This window comes from Cydia amplana, chromosome 15 (genome assembly GCF_948474715.1).
Source record: "Cydia amplana chromosome 15, ilCydAmpl1.1, whole genome shotgun sequence".
Taxonomy (NCBI): Eukaryota; Metazoa; Arthropoda; class Insecta; order Lepidoptera; family Tortricidae; genus Cydia; species Cydia amplana.
In genome coordinates this window covers 17304999-17328490 of record NC_086083.1, presented here as the reverse complement: position 1 = coordinate 17328490, position 23492 = coordinate 17304999, and the positions used below count along the sequence as shown (strand labels likewise).

At 42.6% G+C, this 23492-nt stretch overlaps 1 protein-coding gene across 1 annotated transcript in view; it reads right to left on the bottom strand.

The window, feature by feature from the left end:
• The window catches only part of LOC134654481 (rho GTPase-activating protein 26), a 63951-nt gene continuing 40459 nt past the window's right edge, over positions 1-23492 (bottom strand). Inside the window, exons 9-16 of the mRNA XM_063509923.1 lie at positions 22459-22556; positions 21097-21672; positions 20218-20369; positions 19138-19431; positions 18294-18521; positions 4175-4223; positions 2150-2331; positions 1-172 (exon numbers count right to left, since the gene is read on the bottom strand). Coding sequence (XP_063365993.1) covers positions 1-172; positions 2150-2331; positions 4175-4223; positions 18294-18521; positions 19138-19431; positions 20218-20369; positions 21097-21672; positions 22459-22556 — 1751 coding nt within the window. The remainder of the gene's footprint in view (positions 173-2149; positions 2332-4174; positions 4224-18293; positions 18522-19137; positions 19432-20217; positions 20370-21096; positions 21673-22458; positions 22557-23492) is intronic.

Here is a 23492-nt window from a genome sequence, read left to right as displayed (position 1 = left end):
TCAGGGCAGCGGCTCCACGTAGTTCTCGGGCACGAGGCCGCTCTTGCCGTTGAGCGTGCCACGCAGCCAGCCCGGCTCGGCGCTGGCGCTCACGTTGGTGATGATCTGGTTGGGCTCGAACGACAGCTCGCCCTCGCTCTCGCCCAGGCACGCGTACAGGGTGCGCACGCGTCTGCGAATACAAAACGACTCGTCACAACTAACTCACCGGTTGTATATCGTCAGGATACCTATCTAAATAATATTTTTCATCTCTCCTATTCGGAAAGTTCACCTTTCATAGCCGGGATTTGTACTTCGAGCGACGGCTAACATCAGCCATATGCGCCATATTATTCAGTTAAAAGCTCTCATATTAGCTTCCGCATTTTCAGACCAAGTATATATTATCAAAATTAAATGTCGATTGCACTGCATTATTTAAAAAAAAAATATCTAAATCATATAATAGTCTAAGATCCGGCATATATGGTCGACCTTCACCGATATGTCTGACGGATGAAACTGACATACATAAAGAAAATATGTTCCTGGACATAAATAAATAGGGTTGCCTAAAGAAATATGGTCAAGACTATTATTAAATATTTTTTGGAAAAAAAATTTTTTCTTCATATTTCACCGATCTGTCTGACAAGCGAAATAAGTTCCAATGGAAAGTATACAACTTGTACAATATAAATCAACTTAGTGTTGCGAACGAAACCTTTATATTTGTATAAAATCTCAATACCTATATTCCTAATGCAGTAGCCAAACGCGGCCGTCGGGCTCGGCTAGTATTCGGAAGCTTTTTCTTAAGCACCAATAGGAGCGCTCCACATACTTTGTATCGCGGCCAATTAGAGGCACCTAAATTTAAACCACCTTTTGTACTGATCAAATATTATAAATCACTCTCTCATCAGCCTTCATACAATATCCACCACTTCTGCATTTAACCGTTTTGGCAAGAACCCTTTGTAACCAGTATCTTTGGAAGATTACATCAGTTTACTTTAAATCGAAGTTTTTTATTTGAGTCGTCGAGCTCCTGACCTGCACGGCGGCTACAACTAGGTTGCCTATCTTTTCCGGTTGCCGTGTTTAAACAGGTGAGTTTTTATCGATAATTGCACTCATCTGTCTGACGCTTGAATACAATGAATCAAAATGATGGTAATTTTATTGCGAATACAGTGGCATAGGGTTGCCTGCGAAAATCCCAAGGCCCCAACGCGTCTGTTCTCTTTGACGGCGCAGGAATAATTAATTTTTTAATCATGTTATATATCGATAAACGCTACACAGCGGAACGGAAAAGCGATTAATTAAAGCTTCAATTTCTTCGTTAAAAATAAACAAAATTGAAATGCTAATGGATTATGAATATATTATAATATAATAAAATGATTCAATTATTGCGGAACACATATTTTAGTACGTATTTATGTATTGTAATTAAAAATCTGAACTTTCCCTTCGTTTCCTGCTGTGGCGTGACGATAAAATCGTGATCTAATAACCACGATAAAGAGTAAAAGCGTTTTTTGTTCATTTTAGGTATCGGTTAACTTTTCAAGTAAAATTCAAATTGCAAGAAATGTCGATAGTTTATCGATATGATTTTATCGACATGGCCACAGCAAGGTGGTTACATATTGTTAATCGTACATAAAAACAAAGTGGCAACAGTGACAGCTCGCTTAGGGTCCATCTTTACAAATATTATATTTATGGAAAATCCGGTCACAAATAAGGGTTGCCAGGCTTTTAAATAAAATAAGAAGGGAAGACTTTTAGCGATAGCTCATAAACGGCTTAACTTATCAAGTTTGTTTTAATTTTGTTTAGTGTACAAGTTGTATACTTGTAAGAGTATTTATGTTGTACAAGTTGTATACTTTCCATTGGAACTTATTTCGTTTGTCAGACAGATCGGTGAAATTTGAAGAAAAATTTTTTTTTCAAAAATTAATTAAAAATAGCCTCGACCATATTTCTTTAGGCGACCCTATTTATTTATGTTCAGGAACATATTTTCTTTCATAATATGTAAGTTTCATCCGTCAGACATATCGGTGAAGGTCGACCATATATGCCGGATCTCCTACTATAAATGACGACGAATGTTTAAAATATTATCATTGCATTCATTCGATTAATTGGCTTGGCGGGGTGCGGGCGGTGTTCACCTGTAGGGGTGCGTGTAGAGGCGCGCGTGGAGCGGCGCGGCGGCGGCGGCGGCCAGGGGCGGCGGGGGCAGGGGGGCGGCCAGCGCGCCGGGGGGAGGGGGGGAGGCGCTGCTGCTCGACACCGACTCCGCGGAGCTGCTGCTCGATCTCGTGCCGCCTGCCGAACATAAGCAACGTCAGCCGACGTTCATGCCTTCAGATAGGTACATATTTTGGGGCCATCTCACACAAATCAAATTGTGTCTCACAGTAAGTTCAATAAAGTCAGTAAGTAAGTTTAAATAATCTGTAATATTATACTAGTGGCTCTGTGAGCTGTAGACCTCGCGAGCATAGCTTATTGGCACCGTGCACGATGACAGCGCCACACAGCGGTTTGATCAATCAACAATACAAAGATTTTAATTTATAAAAAAAATTACGAAGTTTAAGTGAAAAAAAAATACAAAAAGTTATGTCTTAGTGGGGATCGAACCCAGACTTTCTGTGTGCAAACAAAAAAAGCGATTGTTTACAAAATGCGCCATGATAGTTCTTAGGCAAGCTGACGAAATTCGGCTACTCATTCTCGAGTACAAACTAAATATCTAAATACCGCCTAAACCAGCAATACAACTTTTCTGCATTTTTTGCCATTTACTATGATTATGATATCGATACGACTATTTGTTTAAGCGCGAGGTATCACAACTCCTCCATTTTTGAAAATTTCCAAAAACTGGATCGACAAAATTTTTTTATTTACTCATAGAATCTGGTCACAAAATTTCACAAGAATCGGTTGAGAATTGTGACCTGTAGAGGAGAACATCCGGACATACAAAAGCAAAATGCCCGAGTCAAAACGTAGACCTTCGCTACGCTTCGGTCAATTAAATTATTATACACTATTTTTATTTTTTAAGAATTGAATACGTATTTTACCAATAAAGATCTGTATATATGTAAAGCTTCAACATTTTCAAGTATTTTTCTGCAGACGTTATCGATTTTTCTATATAACGGAAAAGGAATACTATAAAAGCTATAATTAGTTTTTCAATACTTTTTGTTTAATAGATAAGAGTTTAAAGAAAAATAGTTGATTTAGCGCCACTTGCACCATTCCACTGACCCGGGGTTAAACGGATAAACCTGGAGTTACCATGGTTACCAATACAATTTGACACTCATTTAACGTTTTAACCCCTTAACCTTGGGTTAGTGAGATGGTGCAAGTGGCCCTAAGAGGCAGACAACAGGCGGCGTTGTTGCTTATAATGTAGAAAAGTGTATACCTCTGAGAGCCACTCGCTGCGGCGGCGGCGGCGGCGCGAAGTGCTGCAGCAGCTGCTGGTGGTGCGGCTCGTAGCGCGCGCCGCCGGGCGCGGCCGCCGCCGGCGCGGGCACCGACGTGCTCTGCGGGACAACATACACGTTGCTGTTGGGTACTCTCACTTACTTAGCTAGCATACTTATCTAAATATTGGCTATGTTTGAAGTAGGCACATGGTAGGTGGGTGATAGTTGTGATAGTTGTGTGAACTGTCCAATAAATAATGTGGTTGTTGTGTTGTGGTTTCATATCCGACAGGTACACCGTACATGCACCAAAACTTATATTTAATTGTGAATGTAGAAAAGTCTACCCAGTGCCGGCCCGAGCCCTTGATCAGGGTAGAGCAAAATCGGGCTTTGGCGTTGAAGTTTTCAAGCGTATTTTGGGCCCCAGCCACACTCGCGTCTTTTAAAACTTTTTTTCTCATTTGCCATTTTGGCGCCCCCCTTGCCATCCGGCGCCTAGAGCGGCCGCTCCACTCGCTCTACCCTAGATCCGGGCCTGAGTCTACCAATCAAATATATGAAGAGCGATATATGTTCATCATCATCACACAAACGAATTCTCTTAAACCCTGGATCGCCAATGGGCTACTAGGCAGGATAGTGGTCGGCAGCAGACTAAGGTAAAGTGGTAGGGTAGGGTGGGTGGTGAAACGTATAGGTAAAGTAGCAATAGTTACACAGTCAGCGGCGCGCAGGAGGGCGGAGGACAGTGGCGCGGGGGAAGCCCTGAAACAATGACACAACAGTTATTAATACATACATTCACCTTGCCCCTTGGTCAACAAACATCTGACAGGTGTCATCTCCATGTCTTATATGTATAACTTAAAAACGCACATTGTATTGAGATGACATATGTCAGCGTACCCATAGAGTTTGAAAAATACTATATAAAATTAGAGTTAAAAGTTTCATTACACAATAAAAATCGAAACACAGCTAGGTCCTTAATAAATATATTTCGTATTAAAAAACAAATAATTAAATACCTACGTATCTGTTTTTTAAAGGGCTAAACCACTGAACTGAATTAGATGAAATTTGGTATGTTAAAAGTTTTAGCGACCGATAATATAGGTTGCATATCCCCAACCTATATTATATCATAACTTATTATGATTCATAAGTTACTGACTTTTAATTCCCCAAAACATTAGCATCAATAAGTAGAGCATGAAACAACGCGTCAATAAAAGTGTCACACTGGAAGTTATTTAAATTGCTCACGAGTGTATTCCAAATTGTGCAAACACCGTGACTATTGACGACACTAAACTTTACGAGTTAGTTCTCCCAAACGTCACAGAGCACAGCTGATTTGTGTTTACATCAAACCAAACGATAATACGAAGACAACATTAAACACCTACCCGGCGATAACGAATCCAGACAGGCAGATAATCATGATGGCACTTAACAATTCACTCACAACACAAACTCCGACTACACAGATATACGAGATCGGTATTGCGAGCAACGCACGGTTCGCCTGGGGGTTGAAGACTGAGTGTCGCAGGCAGTCGCAGCGCGCGGTATATACGCGCCGGCGCGGGCCGTGATTGGCGCGCGCGGCCCGGTGCGAGCTCGGGGGGGGGCAGACACGTGGCCACCTGCCACCTGCCCACCAGGGGCTTCGGACAAGCATCGCTTCAGGTATTCAGCCGAGAAACGGCTTCAGGCGAGATTACTTGAGTCATATAAGGTGAACTTTTTCTCTGCACCAGTCATTTGAAGCTAAGTTTGTCTCGTCTACTTTTAGCCCTATTAAGGTTTACCTTTGTGTGTTCAGATAAGGTCTATAGTCCACTGGGTCATTCCTGTGAGGACTGGTAAAGATAATTGTTCTAATTCTAGTAAGTATAAGGCCCTATACTATACATATATAGGGTATCAACACATCGATTAATTAGCATTGTCTTTAAAAACACGCTCTACGAGATGTATGTATATACCCGATCGATTGTTGTGCAAATGTACTGTCAGAGAAAAGTAGGCGGTAACTCCCTTGCATAAAAACTGATCGGTACCTACTCATAATCATAGAGAAAAAAATACATAGAGTGCTCACTCCATACATCAGTTTTAGTACCAAAAAGACTATTAGCATCTAGCATCGAGTAGGGGAACTATCAGTACTGCTACATCTATTGTCAAGTAGCAGTACTGATAGTTCCGCTACTCGATGCTAGATGTAGACACTGAAATTAATAGTCTGAACTGATGTATGGAGTGAGCACTCTTGTCTTACTATATTTCTCTATGTCATGATGGAGGCCTATTACAACTATAAAAATTGATTTAATTCAGACATCTCTTCTCGTCCGTCGCATCGTTCGCGCTCGCAGCAATTAGTATGACTAATATATACGAGCGAGATGCACTGCGAGTGATAGTCCTGAAATCTTTTAATTACTAAACATGCTAATTTCTTTCGCAAATACATAGCAAAATAAGGCTTGAAATAAGTTGTTATCTCAAACATGAATCGAGTTCGAGGGTCCAACAAAATACATCACAAGACATATGTCCGCCGCCGTACAGTACCTACAGTTCAAAACGATTCTGGAAGGTGGCAGATAAAAATAACAGTCTACAGCTTGCATCCCCTCTCAAAGCATAATTACTCCTATGTTTTGACAAATAGAGACTATATTGGTGTGGTGAGTTTATGCCCAGGTGTCAGCGCAAAAACTCGTCTTTCTTGCGCACCCTCCACGCTGCGATATAATTGACAAAAGATGTTTTTTCCATCAGCATCTCCTTTCAAACACAACTGTTCCGGAGTCTGTTCGGCTCGGGATGCTTAACAATCTTAAGATGCTTTGAGAGTGGGCACTGAGCAATGTGAGCATTGAGCGAGGTTCAAATGTAAACGGGACTCGGTGATTCGAGCACGAGCCGTGTATCGCGCAACAACGGTCATTGAATAAGTACCTACCGATTATTGTAATCTTATCAGAATGATAAGAAGAAGAGCATTTTTACAGGACATTATTTATACGAATTACGAGAATCCGCGCCTGACACGTCATTCGACGAGACAAATACCGGCCACCATAATATTATTATTATGCTCCGTAGAGTTTACCTAATATACTTGTCCCAGATACTAAGTTGGAATGACAGTTCGAAGAGTTTTCAATGGCAATGCCCAATCGACTAGGTACCCAATTTAATTAATCTGCCCAGGCAAAGCAAAGATGACAATCGTTTGCAGAAAACTAAACGAAACGCTATCATTCCTATGTACCTATTATTAACGTTTATCTTAGAGTTTCCTTTCGTTTTCTGCAAACTATTGTCATCTTGGCTAGCCCCCTAGCTAAATACAGGTTAAGAATGTTAAGATGCGAGTCCCCTTCAAGCACTAATAATACCAATGCCCAATCAAAACCAAAAGACTACATAACGATAGTAGCATAGAACCAGTGGTGAATTATCGATGTGACTTCAGATGAAGAATGACCTGAGTGTATAAATGTCACAACTATTGGCCCGCACCGCACCGCACCCGCACCACGCTATAGCTAACTTAGGTAAATGTTGAACAGCGGCACACTTTTGCCTGATCATCAGTGAACTTTTATTTTGCAATAAATCTCACAAATTGTCACTTAACAGTGCAAACGACGATATATGTACGAGGGGTATTCAAAATATTCTCGGTATGAGAATGAAAACAAACAAGTACGAAAAGTTTGATATTTTTATTTTTCAATATACTCCCCCCCTATGTTCATACACTTAAAAGATCGATCAATTATTTTTTTTAATCCCTCGTAAAAATATTTTTTATCTTTCGTGTAAAAATGCTCCTCCACTGCCGCCTTCAATGCTTCATCGTCAGAAAATTTATTTCCACGCAGATCCTTTTTAAGATTGGGGAGCAAAAAGAAGTCGCTGAGGGCTAAGTCCGGACTATACGGTGGGTGAGTAACAGTTTTAAACCCACATTCAACAATAGCTGCCTTGGCAATATGAGCAGTATGGACGGGGGCGTTGTCATGCAGAAGCAGAATACCTTTGGTTAACTTTCCTCGCCTCTTTTCTTTAATTACATCCTTTAATTGACGTAGAATGTTAGCGTAGTACTGTCCTGTGATATTTACACCTTTTTCTTTATAATCGATTAGTAATACTCCTTCACAATCCCAAAATATCGTGGCCATGACCTTGCCAGCTAAAGGGATGACCTTGAAATTCTTGGGATGAGCTGAACCCTTAATGTGCCACTGCATGGACTCTTGTTTACTCTCTGGGTCATAATGATGAACCCAGGTTTCATCTCCAGTAACTATTCTTTGCAGCACCTCATCAGGATTTTCACCGCACAGGTCAATAAAATCGGAACAACAAGCTACACGCATGTCTTTTTGAAGCCGAGTCAGCATTCGAGGAACCCATCTTGCACTTACTTTTGACATATTAAGATGGTCATGTATAATATCATGTACGGTACCAATAGAGAGATTGGTTACTTGTGCTATAGATTTTACCTTCACTCGACCATCTTCCAATATAAGTTTTTCCACTTTATCAATATTTTCTTGTGAAGTAGCTACTACAGGCCGGCCAGGTCTAGGGTCATCTTCAATACTCTCCCTTCCGCGTTTAAACTCGCTTGACCACTTTTGAATGGTAGATAAAGAAGGAGCAGACTCACGGTAAACACAATCCATTTCCTCTTTTATGGTTTTTTGATTTTTACCCTGTTTTGTCAAGAATTTTATCACGCATCGATGTTCTAATTTAGTTAACATTGTCAATTCGCACATGATGTTCATGTTTGTTCAGCAATTGCAGAAAAACAAAAGACCATCTCGGTTCGAATTATACTTTTTTTTAATGTCAATGAATAAACCTTAGCGGCCAGTAACGAAAGAAATTTTAGAAGAGGTCGTAAGATATCAATACCGAGAATATTTTGAACGCCCCTCGTATAACTCGCTTATTATATAAGACCTTAACTTCGAAAAATTTTCCTTATGCGCGTGTGCCAAAATTGACAGCGCAACAAAGTACTGGTGAATTAGCGGTAATATATTCATTTGCCCAATCCGAGCCGTTATCAAATTGTTTTTGTTTGTGCTTGATTTGTATCAGAATGGAATGGATATGAATACTTGTGCATGTTGAGAGAGAGCGGTGGCCGGCAGATGCGCGCGCGGCAGGTGTGCATACCGGGCCGGCCTGCAGCTGCCGCGCATTCTTATCTCGTAAGGCTTCGCCCGTTTTATTATGCACTCAACTTGAAGCCAATTTGCGATACCTACTTTCGATCTGAGGAACGAAAAGGCTGTCGGCCCTTTGTTCGTTACCTATACGTTCTTGAAAACTGTTGTACGGATACCGATACCGACGCAACGTAGCGTGAAAACACTAAAGCGGGCTAAGCATTACCTAAATAGGAGTCAAAATTATAATAATATTGATCAGACTATCGAACAGGCTCAGTGCCACAATCGGCGGCCCTTCAGATTTATAAGATCCGACTACATATAATTATAACAATTCAAAGTCTTGGAGACCCTTTATATCTTTGAGGATAATTTGATGATCGTTTTTTTAGGGTTCCGTACCTCAAAAGGAAAAAACGGAACCCTACTACGATCACTTTGTTGTCCGTCTGTCTGTCAAGACCCTTTATCTCGGGAACGCGTGGAGGTATCGCGTTGAAATTTATACCATATACTCAGGTTTACGGTCCCTTAATTGAATCTGTGAAAAAAATCAAACTTCTAAATTTACGCGAAAAAAAAATGGGCGTTTATGCCGCGAACAACGTATATTTCAACACTTTCATCTCAAGGGAATCAAAATTGATAGGATACTTCCCGTTGACTTAGAAAGAACTATGAAATATGGAAAATAATATCGTCTTACACTACAAATACAGGAAAGAAATCTGAAAACTGTTGTAAGTAATAAATAAATTGTTAAATTTTTACGGATCCCTCGGTTTGGTGGGCAAGTCCTCTTAACTTAAGTCAGTTTAGTTTATGGTAGGGCTATTGATGCCATTATGCTGATTAGGGACTTTTAAGAATAATCTGACATAAATTACAGAAAATAACCTTAAAAAAGTTGAGAAAAGACAACTGTATTGTTAACTGCACACAATAAATGCATATAATCATAAAAACTCTTTCTTAAAGGCATTAAATTAATAACAGAAACTTGTCTCGCAGCAAGGCCGGAGAACAAAGCCGGCGCACCATTATGTATACGAGTATTAAATTAATTACGCGGCTTGTCACAAGGACTGCCGATTGAACAATATTCTGCATATTACTCCTGGGCTATTGACAAAGCATACAGACCAATTTGCTTAAGGAAACCAGTATAAACTTGTTGAAGAGAGTAAACAGTTCAAAGAGCTCTCAAACGAGTATCATAAGTTTTGCGAATAAAGAACAGCGTTTCCCATTATTGTCGCTCGGCAGGGAATGGCGAAGCGCTGTCTGTAAGTCTTCACTGTCTTCAGGCTTTTGTGTTCGAGGGACATTCCGAAGACCCAGAAAAAACTACCTACCAATAAAAATTTACGCTTATCAGCGTTATCTCTTAATACCGCCTCACAATGACTCTTGGATGCATTGACTGATTGTTTATTTGTTTTGCTGGTCTCTATTGTCTTCTACGCTTTTTGTAGTAATGTTAGGGTCTAGTTCGTTTTAAATTTCGGTTCAAATGCCCACCGATTAGACGCAAAAGGAGCTTACGTATTTATTCAAAAGTACGCAAAAAAAGGACTGCAATTTACAAAGCATTTTGCAAATGTTCCAGAGCGCAGTAAATCTTTTATAATACACATTGACACGTTTCCGTTATTGAAATTGAATGCAGTTGCGTACGTACGTAGTTTTCAAAATTCGGTTATAGTCGTGTTAATTTGAGCTTTATTGTGTGGTAAATATGGTGCGATTAGTCTGACGCTGGAATAAATGACCGACTTACTGAGAGTGGGAGTGATTGTGCCGAAGCGAAGGCCTACCTGCCGGCAATTAGGCAGCCGCGGGCGCACGCCGGCCGGCGGCCTCTGAACGTATTCCCACTGCCTAATGGAAACATCGAGCGGGTCAAAGTCTAACTTGCGATCTTGAGATCTATATTAACCCCTAGGCGTTGAGGGCTCATTTAAATGGTCCTTGACTCGCCAGTGCTCGGTTGGTGGTAAGAAAAGCACGTGCACCCTGCACGCGAGCAGAAAAACAAGCGACAGCTGCAAAGCGGACACTCATAAGGCTTTACTTTCTACGAGGGGCGTTCAAAATATTCTCGGTATTGATATCTTACAACCTCTTCTAAAATTTCTTTCGTTACTGGCCGCTAAGGTTTATTCATTGACATTAAAAAAAAGTATAATTCGAACCGAGATGTTCTTTTGTTTTTCTGCAATTGCTGAACAAACATGAACATCATGTGGGAATTGACAATGTTAACTAAATTAGAACATCGATGCGTGATAAAATTCTTGACAAAACAGGGTAAAAATCAAAAAACCATAAAAGAGGAAATGGATTGTGTTTACCGTGAGTCTGCTCCTTCTTTATCTACCATTCAAAAGTGGTCAAGCGAGTTTAAACGTGGAAGGGAGAGTGTTGAAGACGACCCTAGACCTGGCCGGCCTGTAGTAGCTACTTCACAAGAAAATATTGATAAAGTGGAAAAACTTATATTGGAAGATGGTCGAGTGAAGGTAAAATCTATAGCACAAGTAACCAATCTCTCTATTGGTACCGTACATGATATTATCCATGACCATCTTAATATGTCAAAAGTAAGTGCAAGATGGGTTCCGCGAATGCTGACTCGGCTTCAAAAAGACATGCGTGTAGCTTGTTGTTCCGATTTTATTGACCTGTGCGGTGAAAATCCTGATGAGGTGCTGCAAAGAATAGTTACTGGAGATGAAACCTGGGTTCATCATTATGACCCAGAGAGTAAACAAGAGTCCATGCAGTGGCACATTAAGGGTTCAGCTCATCCCAAGAAGTTCAAGGTCATCCCTTCAGCTGGCAAGGTCATGGCCACGATATTTTGGGATTGTGAAGGAGTATTACTGATCGATTATAAAGAAAAAGGTGTAAATATCACAGGACAGTACTACGCTAACATTCTACGTCAATTAAAGGATGCAATCAAAGAAAAGAGGCGAGGAAAGTTAACCAAAGGTGTTATGCCTCTGCATGACAACGCCCCCGTCCATACTGCTCATATTGCCAAGGCAGCTATTGTTGAATGTGGGTTTGAAACTATTACTCACCCACCGTATAGTCCGGACTTAGCCCCCAGCGACTTCTTTTTGTTCCCCAATCTTAAAAAGGATCTGCGTGGAAATAAATTTTCCGATGATGAAGCATTGAAGGCGGCAGTGGAGGAGCATTTTTACACCAAAGATAAAAAATATTTTTATGCAGGATTAAAAAAAATAATTGATCGATCTTTTAAGTGTATGAACATAGGGGGGGAGTATATTGAAAAATAAAAATATCAAACTTTTCGTACTTGTTTGTTTTCATTCTCATACCGACAATATTTTGAACACCCCTCGTAGTCAACATTTAACAATATTCAGATAATTCTTGATTCATTTCAAAAGCAACCACATGCCAAGAGCATGAAATATGACGGGGTAAACTGTACAATGATAGGCACTTTTATTTGGTATGGGATCCATCGTATCCACTAATATTGACTTGTAGGTATATTTTAACTTTGTATATTATAACATATAACTAAATTTAAAAGAAGTAAGCAGCAGGTACCTATCGTAGGTAAGTACGTGTAGGTGGTTGCAGTAACTGCTAACAAAAGTAGATATTATAGTTGTTCTAGGTTGAAGTTTTTGTGGAGTGTGGACATGAGCGCATGTACAATAGACTCCGTTGGTGGTCCGACAGTTCCGACACCAACATCACTTGAAGGCTAATGACGGGTTTCCCCGAAAGGAACAAAAGAATACCTAATGACCGCGGTGTTATTTGGGACTGGGATTTATCTTTAAGCGGATAGTGCCGCAGGGTTCTTGGCCTGCAGCTTACGCACCTATCTTATCGTCGTTATAATAAGTATATAGGATGCATTGCCTTACGACGGGCTTCCCCGAACGAAACAAAGGTTATTTCTTAAAGTTAAGTAGCGATCCGCCCCGGCTCCGCACGGGTAGAACCTTAGTTAATAAGAAATTAATTCACCTAAACCTTCCTCAAGAATTACTCTAATAATAATATGTAGGTGACAACCGCATGAAAATCCGATTCAGTCAGACAGACACACACGGCGGCGGGCGACATTGTTTTTACACGACTGCCCAAAAAAAGGAGTGCATAGCGTTTTAGGTTAGATGGTTGAAAAAAAATAACATGTTTTTGTTAGTGAAGCAGCTGGAATGGGAGGGTGTGCAATCAGCTTAATGATCTTTATTTTCTTTACCATCTCCAATTTGCCATATGCTAGCGGCGTAGATTTCTTGGGTATCATCATCAACACAGTTAACTAACCATTTCTAAACCTTACTACAAGAGCATAAGACATATTAATGGCCAAGTGTATTGGTGTTATAACTGGAGCGGGCGCGGCGCACACGCCGGCCCGCGGGACGGATAAAAAGCGGAAACCGACACTCGGGCTCGCGTATACCAGCTACCAAGGTCGGTGGCGACGAAGCAATAAGTGGGGGACTTCTTAGTGCGTCTCATCACCAGGATAGTTGTCCAGGGGAAAAACTACTCTTAAAATTCTGATTTTATGGTACCTACTTATTTCATTTGACCAAACATGCTCTATTGTGGTACTTTTCCAGCCAGCCATTTCCATAATGGTTCATCTACTAAGCATCTACTAAGATTTGCGAGCGAGTTGAATGCGAGGCGAGCTATTGATACATAGAAACTAGCCGTTAAATAAATTGATATTTAACATTTAGTTTACAACCATAAGTAAAGGCTATGATGATTTCCCGTAAACACGGTATAACAAAGAGCCAAACAATATCTCTCTTCACTAATTACGGGCAATTATATCTATAGCGGCCACTCCGGCCAGGTGGGCTCTGCACGTTTTCTTTGTTCCTTTGCTATCTAATAAGTGCAGCTCTCCAAAAAAGTTGCCGATTAGGTAGCTCGCATCATTCTGTTTTATAAATCATATTCAAAGTAAATTACCCGAACATATCAATTGCTAATTGTGTTTGGGTTCCTTAAGAGTTGTCTCGATGAGTATTAGATGCCTGTTGAAACAAAAGTACAGTCAGCGATAAAAGCTTGCACCATAACTGTGTTTATTTTTACAAAAACTTGTATACATATGTAGGTCATCCGAAAGAAAGTTCGCAGTAATGATCGCGTCGCGAGTCGCGAGCTAGGCCACCCGCGCCGCGTCGGAAGACGGGAGCTCCAGGATTCATCGCTCTTCAGGCCCTCGTTTATGGCCGTAATTTCAGGTTATTGATATAATAAATAAATATTTAATTCTCTATTCACATACTCGAACCTCTTGACATGTAATTTAGTATTATCAATAAATTATTGTGATTTTGATGAATTTTATAAAAATATAACGACATTGCTGAACTACTTTTAAGAACAGTTTAAACTTGGGCCGTAATATAAACGTTTAAAATATTATCAGCGTCATCTTGCACCTAAGAGTCACATATTTCATGAAATTTATTCTTAAAGGACGTTACGTAACTCACTGATTACGGTTTTACTCAATAATTTTGATTCACTACGCTCGACATGTTTCGGAGATCCTAATTCTCGATTTTCGAGCAGAGAATGATGAGCCACGCTCGCGTTGACGCTCCGCAGAATATATTGGTCGTGAACTTTGAAACACCTGGGGCCCGTTTCTCAAAAGCTTGTAACTTGTAATACAAGCGGATGTCACTTTTCGACAGCTTTTGTTAGAAAGGGACTTCCACTTGTATTACAATTAAGTTACAAGATTTAGAGAAACGTGCCCCTGGACGTTAAAATTATTGATACACAAAGTGTGCAACAACGTAGTGTGTACAGAAGTACACATGCTGCGCAAAGCCATGTTAAAGGGGATAAAGGCAATCAAATGTTGGTAAAACACACCCACCATTAAGTTCTGATCCAATTCCAAAGTGCAAAGTTAAATGCATTATTACCTACAGCGTGCACAGCTGCACACCCATTTTCAAGCCCTGCCTTGTAAATTATCAATAAGACGAAACGTTAACGCCATAAGTGACGTGACTGACGTGCATCAAAAGACGAGACGTTAACGCCATAAGTGACGTGACTGACGTGCATCAAAAGACGAAACGTTAACGTCATAAGTGATGTGACTGACGTGCATCAAAAGACGAAACGTTAACGTGATAAGTGACGTGACTGACGTCCATCAAAAGTATTGCGCTGCGTCCAAATTAAAGGGGCCCAAGGCAAGCAAATGTCGAAAAGACAATTCATACCCCAACAGTGCAAGGTTAAATGCATACGGCGCGCACATCCCATAGTTAATTGCGTGCGCACCTGGCGCGCACGCGCAGGTGGGCCTGCCTCCGCCCCCGCACTATCTGTATGAACCTCAGGAAGTGGAGCGTGACGCAAGGGGTAGTTGTTATAACCTCGTTTGTATTCCGTTTCCGGTGTTTTGTGGGTTATCAATGGGTACGAGTTAAATAGGTGAACTCCGGTGCGTTAGGTGGTGCGTACCCTTCAACCCGTTTGCGAGTTAGACAACACGCGGTATAAATTGATTACCGCGCGGCCGCTTCCTCCATCTTGAAAGCAAAGGGAAACTATTCAACGCCGTTATCTGTGTATGTAGTGTTTACACTCCAGAGCAATGGAAACAGATCATATTTTTGACTCAGTTGCGTTACGTTGCTCTCAAGTGCACATATTTCTGAAAATTGGATTAAGTATTTCAATGGGTGACAAAAATGCTCTTGAAAAACCGGCCAAGTGCGAGTCGGACTCGCGTTCCAAGGGTTCCGTACTTTAACTCCGACTCACGCTTGACTGCACATTTCTAATAGGTTTTCCCGGCATCTATAGGTGCCGTAACTATTATATTAGGTGTATAGGTGGTAGGTAACTATTTTGTGTATTTTTTTTCAAAATTTTAGACCCAGTATTTTCGGAGATAAAGGAGGGGGGGATGGTCATTTTTTGCCTATTTTCTTGAATAACTGCTAAACTATGTACTTATCCTAAAATTATAAAAATATATATTTGAGATTCTTACAATGAGCTCTTTCATTTGATATATAACACGATATAGTTTGAAAAACTTAATTTTTTAATTTTCTCATTTACACCCCAAAAATGGCCTCCATATTTAAAATTCATTTATTTACGTCACACGTCCGTCTTTGGGTTACAAATTTACATATGTGTGCCAAATTTCAACTTAATTGGTCCAGTAGTTTCGGGAAAAATAGGCTGTGACAGACGAACAGACAGACGCACGAGTGATCCTGTAAGGCAGCGGTCGGCAACCTTTTAGCAGCCAAGGGCCACATAGTAGTTAACGAAATTGACGCGGGCCGCACTTTGTTAATATTTATGACTAGACTAGACATTGTCTTGTGTCAATATTACATACAAAATAGCCAGGGAGCCTCGCGGGCCGCAAGTGACTTCTTCAACTTCAACTTCAACTTCAACATTTATTCAGCAAATAGGCCACAAGGGCACTTTTACACGTCAACATTGAATTTACATACAAGCAAAATAGTAATAATTATACATCAACAATTATTAAATACAACTACAACTACCAAATCAAACTAACGTAATACAATTACTTAGAGATGTATAAGGTCTCTTAATGTCGAATTACATAAAAAAACTATAATAATAATATTAAAATAAAAACAAAACAGATACATGGAAAAAAAAATCTAAACTTATTTAGAGGTGTAAATGTCTCTAAGTGTCAGAACTAAAAAATAACATAGTTTATCAAATTATCCTTAGAGATGTATAGGGTCTCCAAGAGTCACAATCCTGTATGATTAACACATTACGAGAAAAAAAAAACATACGAGAACCGAATGAGGCGTCTCACTGCAATTAAATTAAAAAATAAAGTTACTAAATATATTCGTGTTAGCTTAAACAGACCCGTCTCCACAAACAGCACCCGTTCACGAGTACGACGCGTATCTCAGCCATCGCCTCCCTCAACCTTCATTCGGGAAAGTGGCGACCCGATCAACGACGCCACCGTAAGCAAAGACTTTTAAGCGAGCATGACATGTTCAAGCTACCGGCCTATATTAATATTGACAGGTTCACGGGCCGCATGCGGCCCGCGGGCCGTGCCGACCGCTGCTGTAAGGGTTCCGTTTTTTCCTTTTGAGGTACGGAACCCTAAAAATGCTCTTGGGTGTTAGGTTATTCAATTATTAAGTCTAATAAAATAAAATGTATTTGAACTGCTGTTAGTTACTAAGTGTTACTACAATAGTATGCATTTTTTCACAAATCTTATTTAGGAACACTGTACATACGCCCTCGTCTTTTAGAAAAAAAAACGTTAAATTAATCTCCACAACGACTACTAAGACCCTTTAAAAAAGCTGCATATTTGAAAGCTCAGGAAAAAACCAAAGTCAGATCAGATCAGAGTCAGAGTCGTAGTCAGATCGTATAATCCGCCGTATTACATTACGGCTAGCCGTTTTACAAAACAGGGGCGTTTTGAAATGCGGAGGTTCGACGATTAGCCGGATTGTCATTGCGATACGTTCTTCAATAAGGCGGCCTACGTTTAGCCGCATCGTATCTACTATTTAGAATGTAGAGTGACCAGTTCTTTCGGTCGCCTACGTAACCGGAGTTTGACAATGATTGCAATTTAATTTATTTTTACCATGGTCCCACCGCACTACATGTGTTTCTTTTCCAAAACATTTCCTTCACAACTTAAATAGACGGAGCGCTATTTCTGGGCGGTTTGCCCTTCGGGCATCTGAAGCTACCTAACGAACCTAACCTACTTACCTACCTACGCTTTTTTCCCCAAAGTGTAATGTTTTCACGGACGTCTCACTAAATCAATAGGTAGGTAGGTTAGGTTCGTTAGGTAGCTTCAGATGCCCGAAGGGCAAACCGCTTCGCGGGGCTCCGTCTAGTTAAGTTGCGAAGGAAATGTTTTTTGAAAAGAAACAGTCCGACGAACTCCAGATTTGATGGACACCCCAGCGTTTGTCATAGTTTGTTGTTGTTATGTCAGGCAGCGCCACGAGTGTTAAAGATGGGAACTAAAAACTGTCAAAGCGGCGGCTAATGACTCGCTGTATTACATTACGGCTAGCCGAATATTCGGTATTCGGCCGAATACTGAATATCTGTTGCACTAACCTAAAAAGAAAAATTACACAATAAAAATAACCAAAAACTAGTTAAGTATATTTCATATTTAAATGTACCTATTCTTGGAAAGTTGTTAAATACGAAGGCCCTTTTTTGACCATTTGTTGATTACAAAAAAAAAATATCATGGGTCTGATTTGATTGACTCTAACTACATTCATTAATTTACTTCATCAAAAAAAATATCTTAGCAAACGTTGTGCTTTGTTAACGAACAGTTTTCATAATAATTGTGACTCAAAATGTTCGCATTTTAAGCCGAATATTCGGCGCTTCGGCCGAGAGAGGGGCCGAATATTCGGGACATCTCTACTTACATTTATTTATTTAGCTTTTTTCACGAGCCGAACGAGCGGGCCGAGCGGACCCTGCGCGCGGATCGTATTTTGGAAACATCAGACCTAGAGTCCTAGAATAAAGAAGTAAATGAACTAACCGGAGGCCATTCTGCGCCGGCGTCGCCTGCTGTACGTTAGGGCCCTGCGGGGACTGCGCAAAGATCAGGTCCGCGTGGTCGAGCAGCGTCTCCACCAGCACGTTGTAGAACTTGAGGTCGAGGATGGCGGCCACGGACTCGCGCGGCGCGCGCAGCAGCGTGGGCCCGAAGCACACGGCCAGGTTGGACGCCGTCATCAGGTTGCGCTCCGAGCGCGCCGCCACTCGTCTATACGGTACAATTAAACTCATTCACTATGTACTTATTCATTATGTTTAACACCAAATTTCTACACAAACATAAATTAAGACGTAATGGAATTTCAATGGTTTACCAAATAATCATATTACACATTTGATTACACATTAGAAAGATAGAACTGATAAGTTATTTCCGACAAAGGTTTTGGGACCGTTTGTTGGGGCGAGTCAAGGAAATTAACGCGACCGGCATTATTACTGCAGGTTGGTTAAAAAACTGGACATAAACATAAACACAAGACGTCGCTCAACACCATAGCTGTAGAATGTAGATGAATTTTTGGGGGTCTACAATCAGAAGATACGTGACTACGCAGAGTATACGCTGCGTTAATTTCTGGTTCGCTCGGTCCCCATTACGGCGGGACGGTCATCAACATTGTCATTACATATAATCATTACGATAGAACGAGGGACAATTTAACGGCGTCTACCTGTTCTCGCCACATCATTTAATCTTAGTCAACGCGAGTGTATCGAGGGCGCGGACTGGCCGCGAGCGACTAATCGAGGCCGGCCATACATCGCGCTCGACCAAACGTAGGGCCTCGACCACGGCCGGGGGCGCGGGGCTGCTAGATCACCTCAAGTGGTCGACGACCAGCCGCAGCATGTCCCTGTTCCGGAGCGGCAGCTGCGCGACGAGCGCGGCGACGGCGGCGACGCGCTCGGGCCGCGACTCCAGCTTGGCGGCGGCGAGGAAGCGCTCGTGCAGCGCGTGCGTGGCCAGCGGCTCGGGCAGCGCGCGCAGGTAGCTCTTCAGCGCCGACGTCAGCGTCTTGCTCTCCCACTCCAGCGGGTCCGCCAGCGCGGCGGGCGCCCGCCCCGTGCCCGCGCACGACACCAGGCGCGACACCTTGGACGCCACGCCTGCCACCCTGCACGAACGATATTCGTCTCATCGAGGATCACAACAACGAGTGTGTTGGCGTGATCTGCGATTAAACAAACGTAAGTAAAAAAACAATGACCGCCGCAAACGAGTACACGTGTTAAAAGCGAGGCAGCATTTATTTTACGTTGCTGTCGATTGGAAAGATTTAGTTTACTCTCATATTACAGCCGGGTGACTATTTCAAAGTCAGTGAGACGTATCTGACGAGTTACGGAGTGCGAACCCCCCTCATGAACAAAGTGGAGGCTCGGCTCGGCTCGGTACGCCGCAATCGATCCGGAGTCCGGGAGGTACTCGGTTTAAGCTTCATCACGAGTACGTGCGAGGAGGCGCGTCGAGTACCGCGCAGAGCTCCCGAGTCGGCTCACGGCGCACGGTACCCCGCGTCCGATTCGCACGTCGCTCCCTCGTTCGAGCGAGACAACACGATGCGTCGATCGGTAACGATCACAATTCCTCTCGCACTCCTACGTGCGAATCGAACGCGGGGCGCCATGCGTCCCATAGACGCCGCGGGGAGGCGCGAACAAAGTGATTTTAGTTTTATATTTTATTCTATCTGTCGAGAAACGGACGGTCACGAAACATACATCACGGCGATCGTCACAACAGGAGGAAGCCCGATCCCTATTTCACCACGGTGAAATTAAATCCACACAAGCGCACCGCCCGTCTGACGGTAAGCGGTTGCGCACCCGTCACCGTGGTGAAATAAGGCCCCGGAGGGTGGTCAACGCGTGAGCGGGGGAGAGGGGAGGTGTGTGCGTACCTGTAGAGGCCCTGCTCCTCGAGGCCGCGCTCCTCGAGCGCCTGCACCAGGCGGCGCACGAAGGCGAAGCCCGCGTCGTCCAGCTGCGCGTGCGCGCCCGCCTCCGCGCCCGCGCCGCGCGCCGCGCCCAGCCCCAGCTCCGCCGCGCCGCTCTGCAACACAAGCGCGCTCACTACACCGCTCCCACACCCAACACCGCACCGTACTAGACTTCGTCTGCGTGGAATATAGTCTATTTTTTAATTCGGCAGACTGAAATGACAGTTCATACTGTTCACAGTATGAAATGACATTTTATGTTCATACTATGAACTGTCATTTCAGTCTACCGAATTAAAAAATAGACTTTAGGTCCGACGGTTAAAGTGAGTGTAGCGCCTGGATAAAATCTACTAGCGATCATTTTGAGCATAATACTTTATCGCTCCCGCCGATTGACGGGCGACTCGTTAATTTTCTCATTTTCACCCCCCGTTTCACCCCCTTAGGGGTGACTTCCGACATAAAAACTATCCTATATCCTTCCCGGGACGCGAACTATTTATTTATTTGTTTATTTACAGACAGACACGCTTTCGCATCAATAATATGAGTATAGACGGAGAGTTCCTGTCGTGATAATAAATTATGTAGCCCCGGTAAAGATTAAAACTATTAAAACGCCATTTAACTTTGACCCTTACTCTTTCACTAATATGTGTTAATTTGTTAAATATTGAAATTAACGCCATCTACCCAAATGTAGACCGAAGGTTATTTTTTCATTTACAAATTTAAATCAGGCAACAAGGCCCATATTACAAATACCTTGTATACAGACTGATAACTTAACATACATATGCATTTTAGCGCCGCTCCGTGTGGGGGTGTATCCCATACCTGTGGACTGAGCGCCCGCAGCCACGCGGTCCGGTCTCGCTCGGACAGAGCTTGCAGCGTGAGCGGCGGCCGCTCGCGGTCGGCCGGCAGCGCGTCCCAGCAGAAGCGCCGCTCCGTGTGGGGGTGTATCCCATACCTGTGGACTGAGCGCCCGCAGCCACGCGGTCCGGTCTCGCTCGGACAGAGCTTGCAGCGTGAGCGGCGGCCGCTCGCGGTCGGCCGGCAGCGCGTCCCAGCAGAAGCGCCGCTCCGTGTGGGGGTGTATCCCATACCTGTGGACTGAGCGCCCGCAGCCACGCGGTCCGGTCTCGCTCGGACAGAGCTTGCAGCGTGAGCGGCGGCCGCTCGCGGTCGGCCGGCAGCGCGTCCCAGCAGAAGCGCCGCTCCGTGTGGGGGTGTATCCCATACCTGTGGACTGAGCGCCCGCAGCCACGCGGTCCGGTCTCGCTCGGACAGAGCTTGCAGCGTGAGCGGCGGCCGCTCGCGGTCGGCCGGCAGCGCGTCCCAGCAGAAGCGCCGCTCCGTGTCGGCCGCGCGCCGCGCGCCGCACACGCACACGCTCTCGGCCGGTGCCGTCTGTGTACATCGAAGCGGCGATGAGGACACAATTTACAACAAAAACTAAATATGGACTAGTCTAGTGGATGAGCACGATTTGCCAATTTTGGACATGGAAAGGAGGAATTTAAGAGTATATGTGAGCAGCATATAGAATCCTTGTTCGCGGATGATTCGAGAGTACAGTTAGAAGATATCTTCTTTAGGCGAGTAGGGATATCCCTACTCGCAATACCGACGGGTGCCACTTAATCTTAAAGGCCATGCTGAGAAAAGCTAAACCTGGAAATTAAAGCAGTAGGGCCAGACGAAGTTCACATAGAATTTCTTAAGCTTATTGAAGAAGACCACCTGGCAGCATTAGTAAATCTGTTTAACCTTGTTTACGAAACCAGCCACATACCTCGATTAATCTCGATCTCGAAAGTGTGACGGTCGAGAACTCGAAACACGATTCAGATCTTTCGTGCGAGATCTGGAATCGCCAATCTTGGTGCGAGATTGCATTCCCTACTCAAATTATACCTAATGTCCTCATATCTAACCCTAATAAAGCATTTTACAAAATATTTACATTTAGTATTTTTTTTTAAATACAATTTTACGTGTTTCACGCACGACATTAATAATCGCGGGGCCTTAACGCCTAGCGAAATCTCACAGCAACAAATAACACGCGTAAAACTAAACGTATACACTCGCATACAAACGCGTGAAACTGAGCATAGACGATGCGAAGAATTAATGTCTTATGTACTGAACTATAATAGTTGGTATATACTTATGTACTTTATCATAACTTACAGTTTTCGGGTTGATTTGCGAGTAGGGAAGCAATCGTAACGTGCGCGAATGTTTCTCGTACGTGCAGTAGTGCTTGCTCCACGCCGTGCCGAACGCCTCTGCAACAAACATTAATTAATGAATATGGAATCGCGGCGGTCGCTGCATTTTGCTTGCATGCTCTTTGGCATTATAAAATCCATGACGCCCCTCTACCTCTATGAAAAGTTAACTTTTTCACAACGCCATATTAGGGGAGCCATACGTCTTCTTTGCCCTAGACACTGCACCGCAGCATTTCGTGGCAGTTTTAAATACTCTGCCACGAAGTGCTGGAACAATATACCTACACCTATAAGGAACTCGCCATCAATTGGTTCATTTAAATGTAAATTTAAAAAAACACATTTTAACCTTACAAAAAATATAGTTATGGGTATACTCCTGTGCCATATATCCCTACTAGAACGAACGCCTGCTAAATAATTTATTTCACCTTGTAAGCCAGATAAACCAGATTAATGACTGTTTAGGTACCGTAGTTTGTTATTTTAGTTTTTAATTGAATAATAATTATAGCCTTATTAAATTTACTTGCAACTTTTGCACTTATATAAAATTTGTACCTTAGCGTGTAGTTGCGCTCTCTCGGAAGGGTTTCCACGGAAGACCAGCGTCGAGATCCTTAGATGGTATCTTGACATTACGCTGAGTGGAGACCTTTTCAGTGACGCTTAATAATAAATTAGTTCTGTTGTCTCATGTAATACCTAAATTTAAGCGTTTTCTGAATAAATTTCTTCTATTCTATTCTATTCTAAACACGTCCAGAAAATATCAAACAACCCTGGAAACTTGAAACACTCATCGGGACTATTAGTCAAAATCATCCCCGGTCATAATGGAATCACTGAACGACTGAAAGGGGCTATCATTAACGACTACACGCGTTTAGAAATTGGGTCATCTACTTGATATCGTATTTTTTCATTTTTATGATACAGGAGGCAAATGAGCCAACGAATCGCCTGATGGCATACAATTCCCGTCATCCT